We start from the raw sequence: 19,100 nt of genomic DNA on the forward strand, positions 1-19,100 counted from the left end.
GCTCCACCACATGTACCACATGAGGTGCGAATGACAATAAAGAAACTCTGACTCTGACTCTGACATTGGTAGTAAAGTGACAAAGCAGCATATGAAATGAATGTACATATGAGATCTTGATATTGGTATAGAGGTAAAGTGACATATGCAATAAGGCTAGTAAAAAATATATATATCAACAGTAGTGCAAATATAAACAGTATATCTCACAAATAATGTTGATTGTTGTGTCACAATAGTTACTGTTACAGCCCACCCCAAAAAAAGACGAGTCACAACTAAGGAGGACATGGAAACTAATTCAACTGGGTTCAAACATATTTTTATTAGTTGTGGCTGGTGTTAAACGCTTTATAAAGTTGATGACAGTGGAGAAGTTTGTATAAATATCTGAAGATGTTGAGTAAGCTCAGGAGATGCTTGTATAGCATATGATGAGGTTAGAAAGAGGAAAACCAAAAGAAAATAAGTCTTTACACACATCAAACTTATTTTAGAGATGTCTCACAGCTTTCTAGCAAAGTTTTGGGTAGTAAAGTAAAGTTTTTTGTTTTTTTCATCAGAGCAGAAAGGTCTTATCTTTGCATATAGATAGGTCTGCCTGACGATGGTCAGTCCAGGTGCGGGCAGAACAGGAATGCACTGCAGAGGGGGTAAAACTTCTGGGTGACGCAGTAGCTGAACGCTGACAGGCTCTGCATCACTGTGAGTTTTAGCAAGAACCACTCCTGGTCTGTTGGCATCAAAACTGTGAATGAAAGGACACAACTGGACATTAAAACCAGTCTATCAGATGTTCAGCACTTTATTTCAGCTGTGGCTAGTGGTTAAGGTGCTTTATAAATAAAGTTGATGATGATGACAGTGCGGAAGTTTGTATCTAAATACCTGAAGTGCTGATAACTCTTTATCTGCGGGAGTTTTCGGAAGTAGGGACTCAGGTGGGCCTGCCAGTCAAAGGTCTTGACTTTCACTGCACCATCTTCCAGTCCAACCAACTGTGGGATGTTGAGCAGACTCTCAGGAGAGCTGTTTTCCACTACCTGATGACAGCAAGAGCAACAATGAAAATAGGTAGATCAGTTTTCATGCATGTCATTGATTGTTTCTCCTGTTAAATTAAATAGATTTACCTTGACAATGTCAGTCAAATCATTAACTCTGGTCCGCATGTAGGCTTGCTTGACCAGTCCAAAGCCACAGTCTGGGGAAAATTTGGTGTGGCCAGCAATCCGGAAGTGGAGGCTAAGTGAGGAGTGAAGTTTGTGTCCAACCCGCCAGGCGCCATACCACAACATGAAGTTTTTGTTTTGCACACTGCAGTTGTCACAGTGAAGATCCACATCAGTTTCTCCAAAATTGGTGAAGAAATGGTGCATGTAGCTGATGACGACGTTGCTCCCCTTAGTTGATGACATGCCTTCGTCAATCAGGAAATTGACCTGTTTCTGCAACCCATTTCCGCGGAGTCAGGAAGTACATTGGCCCAGGCTGAAGTGGATTTGAGGGGAAGTGCATCTGATGAGGACAGAGAGGGAAAACAAGGATGAAAACAATTGACAGCTCCGTCTCTTTATAACAGTTTTATAAACTTTTGTACTTTAGGAAAATGTGTAATAATGAATATTACCTGCTGTGCAAAATCAAAGCTGTAGTGCATCCTGAGTTTTTTAGTTGCAGCTGGGGAGGGACCAATGGACAATTGATTGTCCACACAGGTTTTTTTGCAGGCAGCTATCATCTCATTGTACACAGCTCTCTCTTTTTGCACAAGCTGAAGATGATCTTGTTGCTTTTTGATGACTTCAGTCTTCTTCTCATCTGGAAGGTTTGCACTTCTTATCAGGTGTTCGTTATTCTGTTGGCATTGCCAGCAAAGATCTGTGCGGGGCCTGCAGGTTTTTGATGTAAATGGTAAATGGACTGTACTTGTATAGCGCCTTTCTATCTTATTGAGATACTCAAAGCGCTTTACTCTACAATCTGTGCCTCATTTATCCATTCATACAGCTCTCTACTAGATCTCTACAAAGCTAATTGAACAAATCATTCTAAAGAGACTAATCAGAGCTTTATCACATTCATACACCGAAGGGACACACATTGGAGGCAATGAAGGGTTCAGTGTCTTGCCCAGGGACACTTCGGCATGTGACTGCTGTGGGGTTCGAACCCCCAACTCTTGCATTGGAGGACGACGGCTCTAACCACTCAGCCACAGCCGCCCAATGTGTGGGAGCAGCTGGGTCCACAGTGCTTTGAAGCTTGAATTTGAGATTACACGCTCGCCTTTAAATACATATTGTATTTTATTACATTTTAATCGCCAATAGAGTTTAGCATCACTTGTTGTTAAAAGCTTCTTTACTGTTCTGTAAAAATAAATCTTTACACATACCAAGCTGCTGTGCAGACTTCCTGTAGAGATGCCACACTGAAGCCTTGGACACTTGAGTTGGCAGTAATTTCACACGCCAATCCCTGTGACCAGGATGTTGACCCGGCAGCATGATGGCATGATCTTCACTGTAATTCTTAATAAAATCCAGAACTCTGTCAATGTGACTGCGGCTGATGATCTGGAGTGTCTGTGGTTGTGGCCCCTTTTTTCTGAAGCGCGGCGTTGCCCCGTTCTCATCGAAGTGCCTGATGATGTCAGTTAATGTTGCTTTGCAAATTCTGAAAAGGAAAAAACAAAGACAATACTTCTTTCAGATAATGGATATACAGTTACAAGTGTTACACTCCTTGCTAAAATATTTGATTTGATTGGATTTGATCTAGAGCTGTCATTTCTAACAGAGCTGTCATCGGGCCTAAAAACCCGGCCCAAACCCGTAGGTTTGTTTTCTGAACCGAATAGGATGGATTATTTCCTGTAATTACAGGCCCAACCCAGAAAAAAGCCCAACATTTTTTTATTAAGCTTTTCCTGATTTTATAAGCAAATCAGTTTCCGTCCGTCCATCCATCCATTATCTTTACCCGACATATTTTAAAACGTATTTCATAGAAAGGAAGATAAGATTTCTTGTTTCATCAAATAGATATGAACACTAAAAAAATAAACTCTAAAGATAATCTATTATACAGATGAACAAAAATATTTTTAGAGCAAAATTATCTGGAAAAACAAGTAATAATAATAATAATGAATTTAATTTGTAACGCACTTTTCATTAACAAAAATCTCAAAGTGCTACAGAGTGCAACTAAAATTGATAAAATCAACTAAAATCAGCGATAAAATCAACTAAAATCTGATAAAATCAACTAAAATCAATGATACAATCCACTAAAATCTGTGATAAAATCAACTAAAATCTGTGATAAAATCAACTAAAATCAATGATACAATCATGTGGAGGCAGAATAGGCTTGCTTAAAAAGAAAAGTCTTTAAGCCTTTTTTAAAGTCAGTCAATGATTGTGGAGCTCTCAGATATTCAGGGAGGGAGTTCCAGAGGTGGGGGGCAGCCACACAGAATGCCCGATCTCCCATTGTTCTTAATTTAGTTCGTGGAAGGTGGAGGAGATTACTGTTCTGTGATCGTAGGGACCGGGTGGATGAATATGGAGCAAGAAGGTCCTTCAGATAATCTGGTGAATTTCCGTATAAACACTGATGGGTGATGAGAGCAATTTTGTACTGAATTCTGTAAGTGACAGGAAGCCATTGGAGGTTATGGAGAATGGGTGTAATATGTTCAAATTTACGAGCTCTCAATAAAATCCTGGCTGCACTGTTTTGAATATATTGAAGCTTCTGAAGGTTTTTGCCGGGTATTCCAGTAAACAGGGAGTTGCAGTAGTCGAGCCTGGAGGAGACAAAAGCATGGACGAGTTTCTCTGCATCAGCAAAAGTGAGAGATGGGTGCAGTTTGGAGATATTTCGAAGATGGAAGAAACAGGTTTTAAACAGATGCTTAATGTGATTTTCAAATGTAAGATGAGAATTCATCTTTATTCCAAGATTTGTTACAGAGGTGGAGAGGGGGATGCCTTGTCCAGAAAATGAAATAGTCGTTATAGTTGAAGTTTTAACCTGGTGAGGGGTGCCAATCAGTATGGCCTCTGTTTTGGAGCAGTTTAACTGAAGAAAGTTCTGATTCATCCATGCCCTTATCTCCTCCAGGCAGGTAGAGAGGGCAGCGAGTGAAGATGGAGATGACAGTGGTGAAGATGATGCTCCGGTCCTGATGTAAAGCTGTGTATCGTCGGCATAACAGTGAAAAGAAATGTTGTACTGATTAATAATTTGACCTAAAGGCAACATGTAAAGGGAAAATAGCAGGGGCCCTAAAACTGACCCTTGAGGGACACCACAGGAGACACAGACAGTCTGGGACTTGGCATTGCCAAGACTAACACATTCCAGCCTATTGGAGAGGAAAGATTTAAACCAGTCCAGGGCAGTGTCACAGAGACCGACCTCCACATGAAGACGGTGGAGGAGGATACTATGGTCCACAGTGTCGAAAGCTGCAGTGAGGTCAAGGAGAACAAGGAGGGAGGGAGAACCAGTGTCAGCAGCCATGAGGACATCATTGGTGACTCTCAGCAGTGCGGTCTCAGTACTGTGAGCTGCACGGAAGCCAGACTGAAACTTCTCATACAGGGAGTGTTGTTGTAGGTGGATCTGCAGCTGAGCAGCAACTGCTTTTTCCAGCACTTTTGACAGAAATGGGAGGTGAGAAATTGGGCGGTAATTAGAAAGAATGTCTGGATCCAAATTAGATTTTTTCAGAAGAGGCCTAATGATGGCAGTTTTAAGAGGCAGTGGAACTTGACCAGATTGCAGTGACTTATTTATTATTTGTGTGATTAATGGGCTTATTGCAGAGTGATTGGATTTAATGAGAGACGAGGGGAAGGGATCCAGGGCGCAGGATGAAGGCTTCATTTTCTTGATGATGGTTTCCACTTCACTCTCAACAACCTCATCAAAGCAGCTCAGGGACCCAGAATGCAGACGGGTAGATGGCAGATGAAGATCAGGGAGGCTATGGAGCTGAGATCTAATGGAGTTAACTTTGTTTTAAAAAAATGAAAGGAACAGGTTGCATTTTTGAACAGAGTCCTCATGAGACTATTTAATGGGATTAAGGAGATGATTTATTGTGGAGAAGAGTTGTTTAGAGTTTCCAGGGCAGTTGTTAATGATGTTAGAATAATATTTGGACCGTGCTTCTTTAAGAGAAAAGGCGTAGGCTTTCTGATGTTCTTTATATGCCTGCTGATGTACAGAGAGACCAGATGATTTTACACGTCTCTCAATAGCACGGCCAGCTGCTTTCATCTTACGCAGCTCAGCAGTGTACCAAGGGGCTGAACGGGAGAAAGACACCAGCCTTGCTTTAAAGGGAGCATGGAGGTCCAGAAGCTCCTGGAGAGATTGGTTGTAGTAATCCACAGAGTCATTTGCAGATGAATGATTGACAGTGGTCAGAGAGTGGAGATCAGAGGACAGAACCTCAGGGGAAATGTTTTTAAAGTCACGGAACTGGATAAGTCATTTAGGATTAGGAGCAGATGAAGTTGAAGGCACTTCCAGGGAGATGACACTGTGGTCTGAGACACCCAGGTCATATACAGATAAGTTATTGATAGGTACAGTGTCTGTAATCACCAAATCCAGAGTGTGCCCCCTGTTGTGCGTAGGGGCGTCAACATACTGAGTGAGATTGAGAGAGTCCAAAAGAGACTTAAACTCTGCTGCCAGAGGGGAAGAGGAATTATCAATGTGGATATTTAAATCTCCAAGAATAATATTTTTCACAGGAGATGCGCAGAAAAAAGTGAGGAGGTCATGCATCTCTGAGTTAAATGAAACATGTGGTTTGGGAGGCCGATAAATCAATATAACATTCATCAGGAGGGGGGCTTTGAGGTTGAAGGCCAAACATTCAAAAGACAAAAAGTCCGGAGAAGCTAAATGTGATAATTTTAAGTTACTGCGGTAAATTACAGCCAGACCACCACCACGGCCAGTGCAGCGGGCTTTCTGCAGATAACTGTATCCAGAGGGACAGGCTTCATTCAGAGAGCTGTACACATCTGGTTGATGCCATGTTTCAGTAAGGCACATGAGGTCCAAATTTTTCTCCAGAATATGATCATGAATAAGACATGATTTATTGGATAGTGATTGAGCATTGAAAAGTTCTATTTTAATATTGGTTGGAGTAGAAGCCTTTAGAAGAGGTTTAAGCAGCTTAAAGTCCACTCCACGTTTTCCTTGCCACTTCGTGCGCTGTGTTCTTTCAGCAATATCAGGCACTACAGAGACAGCGTTCTGATGACGTAATCGATGTGCGGCAGGACCGGTAGACCAGATGGAAGGGATGGAGTCAGACCCAGCTTGCTGAGAGTAAACAGTTCTCTTCCGAGAGCCTCTATGGACATAACGAGGTCTACGCAGAAGGCCCAGTTGTTTAATGGTAGAAACAAAAGGTGGAATGGAGCAGTTGTTGAGTCCAATCAGCTGGGATGCGGAGTAGGTCAACATCGACGAGCCAGCCAAGCCGGGGGAAGCTAGCACAGAGCTAACCGCTAACAGCAGACCCACAGCTCCGAAAAGGATATCCAAAAGGCAGTGCGATGTAATCCACAGCATAGCACAGGAAAAAATCCAGCAAAAGATGACAAACTGGAGACAATCCAGATGACACAGGAGGTTGACAGAAGCAGCAAGGTAAGCGCAATAGTTGCTAGTTCTTCAAGCAAAGTCCGAGCCGCCGTGCTGTAGTTGTATGTTGACAGCAATAGTCCCAAATTCCTGTTAGGGAGTGCTAATTAAGCTGTCTGTTATAAGTACTAATTGAGAAATTACTGAACAAAAATAAGTCCAGATAAATGTCCACGAATATAGCAACAGTATAATGACTTTTTAGCGCGGAGAAGCGGTGAACATGCAGCGCCGGCGTCCTCTCCCTCGGACTGTCCCTCTCCCTCGGATAAGTCTATTTTAATTGAACACGCTGCTTGATTCAGCTTTTCAGAATCAGAATAAAACTTTATATGCATTGCACCGAGATACAACGCGAATATGTACGTACAGTCGTTCAAAGATGGGCGGAGTGCACGAAGCTGCGGCTATAAATAATATAGCGGAGCGAATCGGATGGTTCCTCTGGGACAGGCAGCATCAGCAGCGCCCCCCCGCGGCTCATTCCCTCCTGGAGAGCGTAGTGTCAGTAGAGGGGGGCTGAGCGAATGCTCACCTCATCCCACCTCGTTTCGCATCGGCGATCACACCGCTCCTGGCCGACGGCACCCTCTGGGGTTGCCCGCGTAACCCAGGAGTGGCTGACATGAAGGGACCTTTTTTACGTCCCGCGCCTTTTCCCGCCAGTTCGGATGATCCGGCGGGAGGGTTCTTTTTTCTAGGCTCCTTTTCCAGCTTACCGTCCTGACCCCATCTGGCCTCGTTTTTCCCAACAGCACGTCCCGGTTCCCACAGCCCGCGCCCATCACCAGAGCAGAGGGGTTTTCACCGAGCGGTTTTTCTCTCAGCCTCTTCGACTGAGCTCACCAGCATGCGTTTCAGACGGCCGCAGCGAACAACACGTTACGCTGTTGGCGTACATGTTCAGAGGTGGGAGGAGACAACGCTCTGTCTGCAAAGCAGCTGACGTCACCCCCAACCGGTGCGCCTCTTTGCTGTCTGCCGGCCCGCATCGCAGCTGGAGGACGGAGTTTTTCAGCGTTTCCCTGAGACCGCCAACAGATGGCGATCTAGGACAACAAATGGCAGAGCAATTGACGGTTGTGGCACAGAATGTGTATAGGTGACACGAGTTTGGAGTTAAACATCATTTAATGATGAAAGTGTCCATTTTTAGCCAGTTTGTCAGCTCAGATGATCTGACAGTGGCTCTCACACCCTCCACACGAAATGAGCCGATGGCAAGACGGCTCCACGGCCGTCTCGCTGAGCTTCAGCCCGTCCGGCCGTCTTCATCCCGGCAACAGAGTGTCCAACGTTTTTCCCAGAGACCCCCAGCAGACGGTGCCCTGGGCCAACGAATCCCAGAGCTCATGGGGTAAAAGATTCAGAATGATGGTCTGCAGAGGGTGTGTGTAAATATGACACAAATGTTGAATAAAACATCATTCAATGATCAAGTGTCTGTTTCTAGCCAGTCTGTAAGCTCGGATGGACTCACAGCGGCTGCGCACACACTCTCCACACATAACGAGACGGTGTCTTTAATAAGGGTTTTTTAAACTCACCGTTGCTCCAAGACATGACGAGACGCTCACACCTCACAATGGTAAGCAAAATAACTCGTTGTCAACCCGAGCTGCACAATCCTCACCCAAGCGGTGTCAAACGCGCACTCACGCGACGCAAACAGCCTTCACCCAAACGACGTTGCGTTGATGATTGTGCACACACAGCTCCCCGGCGTTCACCGGCCCACATCGGCATAAATGTGGGACCGCAGGTGGGGTCGATGGAGGACCACGCTCTCAGTGAGAGCGACACACGCCGCATCAAAGCAAACGCGTTCCGTCGCGGCGCAGGCAGCCTTCATCCACTACGTCTCAGCACTCGGCCGCTCACGGCAGCATAAGCGTGAGACAGCTGAGCGAACCCAGTGACGAGTCTCGCTTCCAGCGAGAGTGGTGCGCGTCCCACCAGAGAAAACGTGTGCTCCCGCGGGGCTCGCAGTCTTCACTCAAACGGCACGGCGTAGATGAAGTCGCACTCACAGCTTCGCAGCGCTCGCCTGCTCATGGCGACATAGATGCAAGATCTCAAAGTGAACCCAGCGCAAGACACCGCACGCGGCAGGAGCGACACGCGTTTTCACCGCAGTGGCGTCAATCGCGCAGCCCCACGGCGTCATCAGCTGCCACGCTTCGCCTCAGCACACACGGCCCACCTAGACATGAGGGTTTGTCCGCGGTCCGAACGCAGCACATGGGCACGTTCAGAGCCCTTTCGAGGAAGCCTTGCCTTGGGTCACGCGGAAAACATTCCCGCGACACATGACGGCGGTCGAGGTGGTGGACTGGATGACATTCGTACAAAACATGACGCATCACTTAAACGCACGTCCACTCCACGAACGTTACGCGGAGTGGCTAAAAACATGCTCGCCAGGCAGATGGATGGCCAGGGTGTTATGCAAAGGTTACATGTTGCAATTTGCAACCTGACCCCCTCCGTTCGGAGGAATTTTAGAGACGGTCCTGTCATCACCAGACCAAATCTCATCCCTAAATGCAGAAGTCCAAGAGCTTCTGATAAAAGAAGTAATCTCCAGAGTTCCCAACAGAGAGAAAAACACAGGGTTTTACTCACGTTACTTCCTGGTTCCCAAACGGACCGGAGGAATGAGACCAATTTTGGATCTGTCAGCTTTCAACAAGGTGATCGTGGACAAACCGTTTCACATGTTGACAACCAGACAGCTGTTGGACAACATCCAGAGAAACGACTGGTTTGTTTTCCGTCGACCTGAAAGATGCTTATTTTCACATACCGATCACCCCAAAACACAGAAAATTCCTGTGTTTCTCCTTTCAAGGGATGAAGTATCAGTACAACAGGCTGCCGTTCGGTTATCCTCTCGCGCCTCGTACGTTTTCAAAGTGTGTGGAGACAGAGACAGCCCTGCATCCGTTACACAGAGCAGGGATGAGAGTTTTGTTTTACCTGGACGACCTGCTGCTGCTGTCATGCTCCAGACAGGAAGCAGTGATGCAGGCTCAGGTGTTGACATCACACCTGTTAAATCTGGGCTTCACCATAAATTGGAAGAAAAGCTCAATTTTCCTGGCCCAGACAATTGTTTATCTGGGAGTGGAGCTAACTCAACCACCACGAGGGCTCGTTTATCACAAACGAGAATCGACATTTAAAAGACCAGCTCCGTCTCGTACGACCTGACAGAGTGGTAACAGCTGTTTTCCATCATGAAGCTGTTAGGAATGTTGTCATCAGCTCACACAGTTGTCCCACTGGGTTTATTACACGAGACGCCTCCAGAGGTGGTTTGCGCGTCTGCGTGTGGATCCAGAAAAACAAAAAAGACTGATGATCACTGTTCCTCCCTCCGTGAGAGCAGACCTCCGACACTGGGGAAACACCCTGGTTCTGTCGGAGGGAGCCCCCGTCAGCAGACCCACGTCACACATGCCAGTCTTCACGGACGCGTCGCTGTCAGGCTGGAGGGGGACATGCCTATCTCAAGCAGTAGGGGCGCTGTGGCCCCATCACACATCTGCCCACATAAATGTTTTGTAGTGCCACATGGTGCTGAACATGATTCAACACTTTGCTCCTGTGCTGCAGAATCAACACGTTTTGATTCACACAGACAACAAGGTGACTGCTGCTTTCATAAACTGGCAGGGGTGTGTGCGCTCAGCCCAGATGTTACACATTGCGCGAAAGCTATTGTGTTGGCGCTCACCAAAATCTGCTTTCCATCAGAGCAGTTTACATACCCGGTGTTCTGAACAAAGGGGCAGATGTGATGTCCAGGGGCGGTCCATGTCACGGGGACTGGACTCTCCATCCAGACCTGATGACTCAGACGTGGCAGAAATTTGGCAAAGCAGCTGTGGACCTGTTTGCGACACGAGAAAACGCTCAGTGTCAACTATGGTTTTCTCTGAGACCGAGAGACGAACCACCGCTGGGGGTGGATGCGTTTGCCCACAGCCCATGGCCCAAAACGCTTCTGTATGCGTTTCCTCCACCTCCTCTGATTTTACGGTTCCTGAACCGAGTTCAGGAGGAGGGATTGACAGCTCTCCTGGTGGCCCCCGAGCGCGTGAATGCACCATGGTTCCCAGTCCTGCAACGCCTGCTGTCGGGGCACCCATGGAAACTGCCATGGAGGGAGGACGCTCTCCTCCAGGCAGGAGGAGCGATCAGGAGTTACCCAGGAATAGGCCAGCACCTGTGGGTCTGGCCGCTGAGCAGATCCGCTTAGAGAGGATGGGTCTCCCACAGGATGTAGTGTGCACAATCCAGGATTCACGTGCTGCATCTACCACAGCGCTGTACACATCAAAGTGGACAGTTTTTCAGCGCTGGTGTACAGAGAAAGGTGTAGAGGCCATTTCATGTCCACTAGGTGGCATGTTGTCCTTTCTAAAACAGCTGATGGACAGAAATTTGGCGTCCAACACGATTAAAATGTACGCCACGAAGGTTTCTGAGACAGAACAGGTTTTAATCATCCGCTGATGAAGCGTTTTCTAAAAGGTGTACAGAGACGCAGGTCTGTTTCACCCACTTACTCCACAGTGGGTTTTAATGCTGGTCCTGCGAGCCTTGATCAAAGCTCCATTTGAGCCTCTGGATCAGGTCCCAATTAAATTCTTGTCTCTTAAAACAGCCCTGCTGCTGGCTTTAACATCCGCTAAGAGGGTGAGTGATTATCTGCCCTCTCTGTTGCTCCGTCTTGTCTTAGAATTCAGGCTGACGGCAGCTCAGCTGATTTAAGACCAAATTCAACTTTATGCCTAAAACATCACGAGCTCTTTGAAATCAAGGGTGATATCATTGGAGGGTTTTTTTCCCTCCCCCCCACAAATCAGAAGAAGAGGCGTTTTTCCATCTTCTCTGTCCGGTGCGGGCGTTGACGTGTTACATAACACGCACAGCAGCAATGCGTCAAACTCAACATTTGTTTGTGCATTATAGAGATGCATCTGCAGGTCGCCCGTTATCCACCCAGCGCCTGTCACACTGGCTGTGTGAGGCCTTTTCTGAAGCCTACAGAGCATCAGATTTAGAGCCTCCTGTCAACCTCAGAGCACACTCGACCAGGGGTATCGCATCTTTGACTGCCTTTCATAATGGTATGACAATGCAGGACATTTTTGCACTGCGGCCGCATGGTCAACACCCTGCTCATTCATTCGTTTTTATCTACGTGATGTGACGGCCCGTTCCATGACACATTCTGTCCTTAGTGTTTTACAGAATGAATATTGTTGTTTCATGGAACTCTGTTTAACTCACATCTCTCTGCATGCATTACAGTGTGAGATGTTGGTATCAGTCACAAGTTGTGATTGTTATTTTGGTTCTATTGTCACTAATCAGTTCACAACTATTGTTACTAATCAGTTCATTTGATTAATAATCAGCTCTCCTGTTATTATTAATCTGTTCATATTGTTCAGCCATAACCGGTTGGTTCATGGCTCTTTTCAGCATATTTTCCCTTCCCGTTGAAAGTTTTCCGGGGCGTTCATGCATTCAGAATGCATAGTTACACAACATGCGTCTGTGCATGGCACACATAATTACGCAATGCATAATTACACACATGGGGAGCTGAGTGACGAGACGTTTTTTGGGCAAGCTTCTGCTTCATATGGTGTTCAAATGGACCCAGTGAGGCGAGGACCACATCTGCTTCGCCCTTAACCCATCAGCGACAGCCTTAAAGGGCGAAGCTTATATGAAATAGAACGTTGGTTACGTACTGTAACCCCAGATTCTATGAGTATAAGCATAGCCCTTTAAGCGTCGGGCCTCACTGGCTCCCAATTGGCTGAAGAAAAAGCTATTTGGGAGCCGATTTCCCGCTCTTAACATAATTTATACGGACCGGGTAGGGCCCACACAGCAGGTGGGCATGGACTAAATTTTTTCAGTGTAATGCTTCGCATAACAGGATAACCCATCAGCGACAGCCTTAAAGGGCTACGCTTATACTCATAGAATCTGGGGTTACAGTACGTAACCAACGTTTTCAAAACATTCCAGGAGGAGTTGAGATAAGTCCGCCATCAAGGCAGAATTGGAACTGCTCGATTCACTGCTCTCTAAAATAGTAATTTCAATTCAACCTTTATTTATACTGGTTGTCGGGTCTCATTGAGCCTCGAGGACTCATTTACAAGAGAGACCTGTTTTTAATCAATTTAAACAAAATTTTACAGTTGTTTAACAACCTGTTAAAGTACACCAAAATGCAGGAAATGGCATCTCTTTTATTCCAAATTTTCTGGGGGAGGACCCACGGACTCCCCACGCCAGACCACCTGCTATTTGTGTTCCGGCGTCAATTGTTTTACAAATTAAGCCCTGGCCAGCGCTCTTGGCCACACCCACTTCTCCACTGCAGAGCAGAGATCAGCTGCAGGAGAAAGCTTCTCACACAGCTGTATGTTGCACACAGGTGCTAAATCCATCCATCCATTATCTTTACCTGTTTATTCCATTTTGGGTCACGGGGGTCACCGGTGCCCATGTCCAGCAATCACTGTGCGAGGGGCGGGGTACACCCTGGATGGGTCGCAAGTCCATCACAGGGCCACATAGAGACAAACGAGACAAACAACCATTCACTCTCTCACTCACACCTAGGGACAATTTAGAGTTACCAATCAGTCTAACATGCATGTTTTTGGTCTGTGGGAGGAAACCGGAGCACCCGGAGAAAACCCACGCATGCACGGAGAGAACATGCAAACTCCACCCAGAAAGGCCCCCGGACCGGGGTTTGAACCAGGGACCTGCTCGCTGAGAGGCAGCAGCTCTACCAGTTGCGCCACCATGCTGCCAGGTGCTAAATCATTAAAGATAATTTATTTTAAATAAGCAATCCGTGACTCATCCATCAATCAGCCAATTGTGTGTAATGTCTAATCTTACATTGAAAAACCGCAATAGAGTGAGTCCGTGAAAAATGAACTGTGAAGTAGCTAGGGACTACTGTATTACAAACTGTAGATGGGATATTCAAAGTCTTCAGTTTTCCTTTGAAGAGCATAATTCTGAAACTGTTCCACTCTTTTTTGACATTGTTTCACAGATTGGTGAAACTTTACTTCAGAGAGATTCATCTAGACTATACAGACCCTTTCCAAAAAATTAGAATATCATGGAAAAGTTGTTTAACTTCCATAATTCCTTTCAAAAAGTTCATCTTTAATAGATGATAGATTCAGGGCCCACAATTTAAATGATTTCAAGTATTTATTTGTTTATTTTTATGTCATTTGCGCTTCCAGCTCATGAAACCCACAAAAACAGGATTTCAAAAAATTAGAATACATTGGAGAAATCAGCCCAAATTTTGCAGGGCATGAATGTTTTAAACTGAGTGTGACACTAATCATCTACTAAACTCAAAGCACCTGCACAGCTTTCCCCAGGTGTCATTAAATTGCTTCAGTTTGGTTCAATTGTCTCAGTTCGGTTCAATATGGGGAAGACTGCAGACATAACTGGCCAGAAGACCATCACTGATACCCTCCATAGGATGGGCAAGCCACAAAAGTTCGTAGCTAAGGGGGCTGGCTGTTCACAGAGTGCTGTGTCCAAGCATATCAATGGAAAGTCTAGTGGAAGGGCAAAATGTGGCAGGAGAAGATGCGCCAGCAAAAGAGATGACCGTGGGCTTCAGCAGATTATCAAAGAGAGAAGATTCCAGAATCTGGCAGAGATCCAGAAAGAGTGGAATGAGGCAGGAGTCACAGCTTCAAAATCCACCACATTCAGACGCATCCAGGAGATGGGCTACAACTGTTGGGTTCCTCTGTCCTCTTTTCCGATGAAAGTAAAGTGCCTTTCATTCAGAAATCAAGGTCCAAGGGTTTGGAAGAAGAAGAGTGAGGAACAGAACCCATACTGCTTGAGGTCCAGTGTGAAATATCCACAGTCAGTCATGATTTGGGGTGCAATGTCCGGTGCAGGTGTTAGTAAACTCTGCTTTCTTAAATCCAAGGTCACTGCAACAGTCTACCAGAATGTTTTAGAGGACTTCATGATTCCTTCTGTTGAGGATCTGTATGGAGATGCAGATTTCATCTTCCAGCAGAACCTGGCCCCTGCCCATGCCGCCAGAAGCACCAAAACCTGGTTTGTTGCCCATGCCGCAGTGCTTGACTGGCCAGCCAACTCATCAGACCTAAACCCCACTGAGAATCTTTGGGGTATTCTCAAGAGGAAAATGAGGTGCACCAGACCCAACAACAAAGAAGAGCTGACAGCAAGCATCAAGGAAATCTGGGCTTCCATAACTCCCAGTCAATGCCACAGGCTGACTGCCTCAATGCCAGATCTCATCGAGGCAGAGATTGAGGCAAAGAGATTCCCAACCAAGTATTGAAGATTGACATATTGTTTTGAAAGTACCATATTTTGATTGATTTGTTGTGATCCTAATATCTTTCTTTTTTTCTGCAAAAACTGAGAAGTAGTGTGAGCTGATGTCTTCACAGTATTCTATTTTTTTTTAATCCTGTTTTTGTGGATTTCATGAGCTGGAAGCCCAAATTATGTAAAAATAAACAACTAAATACTTGAAATTGTTTAAATTTTGGGCCTTGAATCGATCATCTATTAAAGATTAACGTTTTGAATGGAATTATGGAAGTTAAACAATTTTTCTATGATATTCTAATGTATTGGAAAGGGTCTGTATATTCAACTATACTATAGCTATACTGGATGTTCTTTTAATACTCAGTCCTCCTACTGATGTGTTGTCAATTAACCCTATTAGTTGAAAGAAATACAGTAATTTTCGGAATAGAGCATACCCAAGTATAAGCTGTGCACAATTAATAAACTAACCAAAAAAAACAAAACCCCCAAAACACAACATTTGTACACATATAAGCTGTGGGTGTTCACGTTGTAACATAAGTGGTAGCACACAGCTACTGAGAGATGTGCAGTTCTTGTTGTAGATCAAGATTCAACCACCAGATGGTGTTTTATAGACGTTGGCTTCCTGTTCAACACACAGACAGAGTGAACCCACAGGTCTTCATGACAACTACCTCCGTCACTCATGGTTAGTTTACTGAATGGCCTAACAAAAACTAACACATAATGAGCACATAAACAAGGCTAACAAGAACAGACTAATCACTAAAAGAACAATGCTAAACAGCTAACTGAAATGATTAACAACAAACATAAATTTTACCCATAATCCCTCCCTGAAGACCAGCTGTCCACATCTGACAGATCTTGGTGGCATGGCAGGCCTCAGACTGACCAAGTCTTTCGGATGAAAGATGAAACGTTTATCCCAAAAAGAAACTGTCCAGTTGACATGATTTAACCTTTTTTATTTTTTTTTTGCGATTTATTTACCTGGAAGATTGAGCTTTCAAACCTTTTCTTTTTGTACTCTTGTAGATTGAATCATAAACATGGGGGCAACTGATTGAGCAGATGGGCATTTAAATAATGTGCATGACCAAGAATACAGTTTTGCAAGGCATGCACACAAAAATAGATTTTTCCAGTACCTGGGCACTCAAAGTTGGGCTGCATCACTTGCTGGTCACAGACACTTAAATGGAGACAAAATGATTTTTCATTGCAGTGTCCCTCAGTTGTGAGTGTCAAACAGCCCCGGTGAGATTCTCCCCTAACGTCAGCCACATTAACTCCAAGTGAAGTCTTGTTTTTGTCTTTACAGGAAGTCAGTGCGTTTGGAGAGAACGGTGAGGGAGATGACCTTGATGTGTGGATGGTTCAGTGTGACGGGGAGTACTGGGAACGTGACGAGGTGGTGCGCTTCAAACACGTGGGCACGGATGTCTTCCTAAGCATCACTGGCGAGCAGTATGGCCATCCGATCCGCGGTCAGAGGGAGGTGCACGGCATGAGCTCCCCCAACCAGCACAACTGGTGGCGCACGATGGAGGGGGTCTTCATACAGCCCAGTCTGGAGCCGCTGCGCCACGACGAGCTGTGACATCATCACTGAGAGACAGAATGTGTGAACCGGCGGTCTGAAGATTCCTTCAGATGTGTTTTTTCAGTTTTTCAGGTCCAAATGTGTTGTGGGGTTGAAGTGACAGAATAAGATGTAATGGTTTTGTGTTGTGTCAGTCCAGTGTTCAAGGTGCTGCTTTTACTCATTTATTTTTCTCGTCTTTTTCCTTTTTAGAAAATGTGAAAAACCTTGTTTAAAACTTTGAAGGTCACTCCGAGTTAAACTCAGTGCTGTTTTACTTCTTATTTAATTTCTAAAATTGCTAGTGGGTGAGAGAAGGATGGGATGGTTCTGTTTTTTTTTGTTTTTTTTTTCATAAAAGATAAATTCAATTGGTAATGATGTTTGAAATCTATTTTCCTCATTCAAACCCCCCCCCCCCCCCAACTCGTTCATTTTTCTAGTTTATACACTGTCACAGTAAAGGTGGAAAGGATTTTAATAAACCAGACATTATAAATGAGGATGGAGACTCGTTAGATTTACCATAATTTGTTAATAATTATAAAACGTTTTAAGTTGCTCAGTTTGACCGGTCACACAACAAGCTGTTCAGTCACTATACAAGTCGTGTGACAGTTTGGTTCTCATTCTCAAGTTGGACTCCTCCAGGGCTGCCTGTTGTCACAGATTCTGTTCATAACTTTAATGGACAGAATTTCTCGGTGCAGCCAGGGGGAGGAGGGAGTCCTGTTCGGTGGCCTTAGGATTCCATCTCTGCTCTTTGCAGATGATGTGGTCCTGTTGGTGTCATGGTGCCGTAAGCTTCATCTCTCACTGCAGCGGTCTGCAGCCCAGTGTGAAGCAGCTGGGATAAGAATCAGCACCTCCAAATCTGAGGCCATGGTCCTCAGTCAGAGAAAGGTGGATTGCTCTCTTCAGGTCGAGAGTGATGTTCTGTCTAAAGAGGAAGATTTCAAGTATCTTGGGGTTTTGTTCACAAGTGAAGGAAAAATGGAGCGTGAGATTGACAGACGGATTGGTGCAGCATCTGCAGTATTACAGACTCTGTGCCGGTCCATTGTGATAAAGAGGGAGCTGAGCTGTAAGGCAAAGTTCTCTGTTTACTGGTCAGTCTATGTTACCCTCACCTATGGTCATGAACTCTGGATAGTGACCGAAAGAACGAGATCATGGATACAGGAGGTTGAAATGAGTTTCCTCTGCAGGGTAGCTGGACTCTCACTTAGAGATAAGGTGAGATGTTCTGTTATCAGGAGAGACTCTGATTAGAACCACTGCTCCTCCACATCGAGAGGAGCCAGTTGAGGTGGTTCAGGCATCTGGTAACGATGCCTCCTGGGCGCCTCCCTAGGGAGATGCTTCGTGCATGTCGAACTGGGAGAAGACCCAGGACAATCGAGAGACTAACGCCTTGGAGTCTTCCAGGGCTTAACTTGAGCCGGATCCTGCCGGAACAGAATGCAGGAATTCTTATTTTGACAGGGTGCTTCCGGTAACTGTTTACTAGAATCCAGTAACTCTAAGGCTTACTAATAAAGTTATGAACAAATATGACTTCCTTGAATGAATAAAGCTTATATTGGATATGTAAACTGAAGATAATTACATAAACACTAATTATAAGCACAACAGCCACAATCTGCCTCTTCAAGTGAAACATTACCGTGTCTACCCTTAAAAGAGTGAAGTGCTGAGCAGGCAGTCATACGCTGGCAGGAGCCCACAGGCAGCCGCAGGGCAGGCGCCTGGAGGTTTCACTTGTGGAGTTGGACAACAACGAACATGGACAGTCGGCCTCGGGACAGAGCCCGACTTGACGGAATTGTCAAGTTGGTTGGGGGGGCAGAGCTTGACAGAAGCGGAGTGTTTACAAATGTAGGAAACAACTCGTTAAAATACACCAAAATGCAGGAAATCACATCCACTGTACTTCATTAAAAATTTTCAGGGGGAGGACCCCTAAACCTCGCTATCTGTGTGCCGGCATCTATCGGTTTACAAATTAAGTCTTGGAGTCCTCCCAGAAGAGCTGTGAAAAGAGATGTCTGGACCTCCCTGCTCAAGCTGCTGCACCTGAGACCTGAGTCCAGAACAAGAGGAAGATGAAGGATCATAGTTATAAAAAGTTTTAAGTTGCTCAGTTTGACCAGTCACACAAAAAGCTGCTGCCTTGGACTCAAACATCAATGTCACAGAAACTAATCAGTGTTTGATCATTAAATTAATAAATCCAAAAATCTGAACAATATTTCTTTTTCTCTGGCACAAAATCTCTACTTTGAGGATTTTCTATCTATCTATCTATCTATCTATCTATCTATCTATCTATCTATCTATCTATCTATCTATCTATCTATCTATCTATCTATCTATCTATCTATCTATCTATCTGTCTGTCTGTCTGTCTGTCTGTCTGTCT

The 19,100-nt window shown here is 45.1% G+C and overlaps 1 protein-coding gene across 1 annotated transcript in view; it reads left to right on the forward strand.

The window, feature by feature from the left end:
* The window catches only part of sdf2l1 (stromal cell-derived factor 2-like 1), a 35,997-nt gene extending 19,012 nt beyond the window's left edge, over positions 1-16,985 (forward strand). Inside the window, exon 3 of the mRNA XM_037680635.1 lies at positions 16,418-16,985. Within this exon, the coding sequence (XP_037536563.1) occupies positions 16,418-16,696 (279 nt within the window). The 3' untranslated portion in view covers positions 16,697-16,985. The remainder of the gene's footprint in view (positions 1-16,417) is intronic.
* The last annotated feature ends 2,115 nt before the right edge of the window (positions 16,986-19,100 follow it).

The sequence above is a fragment of the Nematolebias whitei genome, chromosome 8 (genome assembly GCF_014905685.2).
Source record: "Nematolebias whitei isolate Nwh7 chromosome 8, NemWhi1, whole genome shotgun sequence".
Taxonomy (NCBI): Eukaryota; Metazoa; Chordata; class Actinopteri; order Cyprinodontiformes; family Rivulidae; genus Nematolebias; species Nematolebias whitei.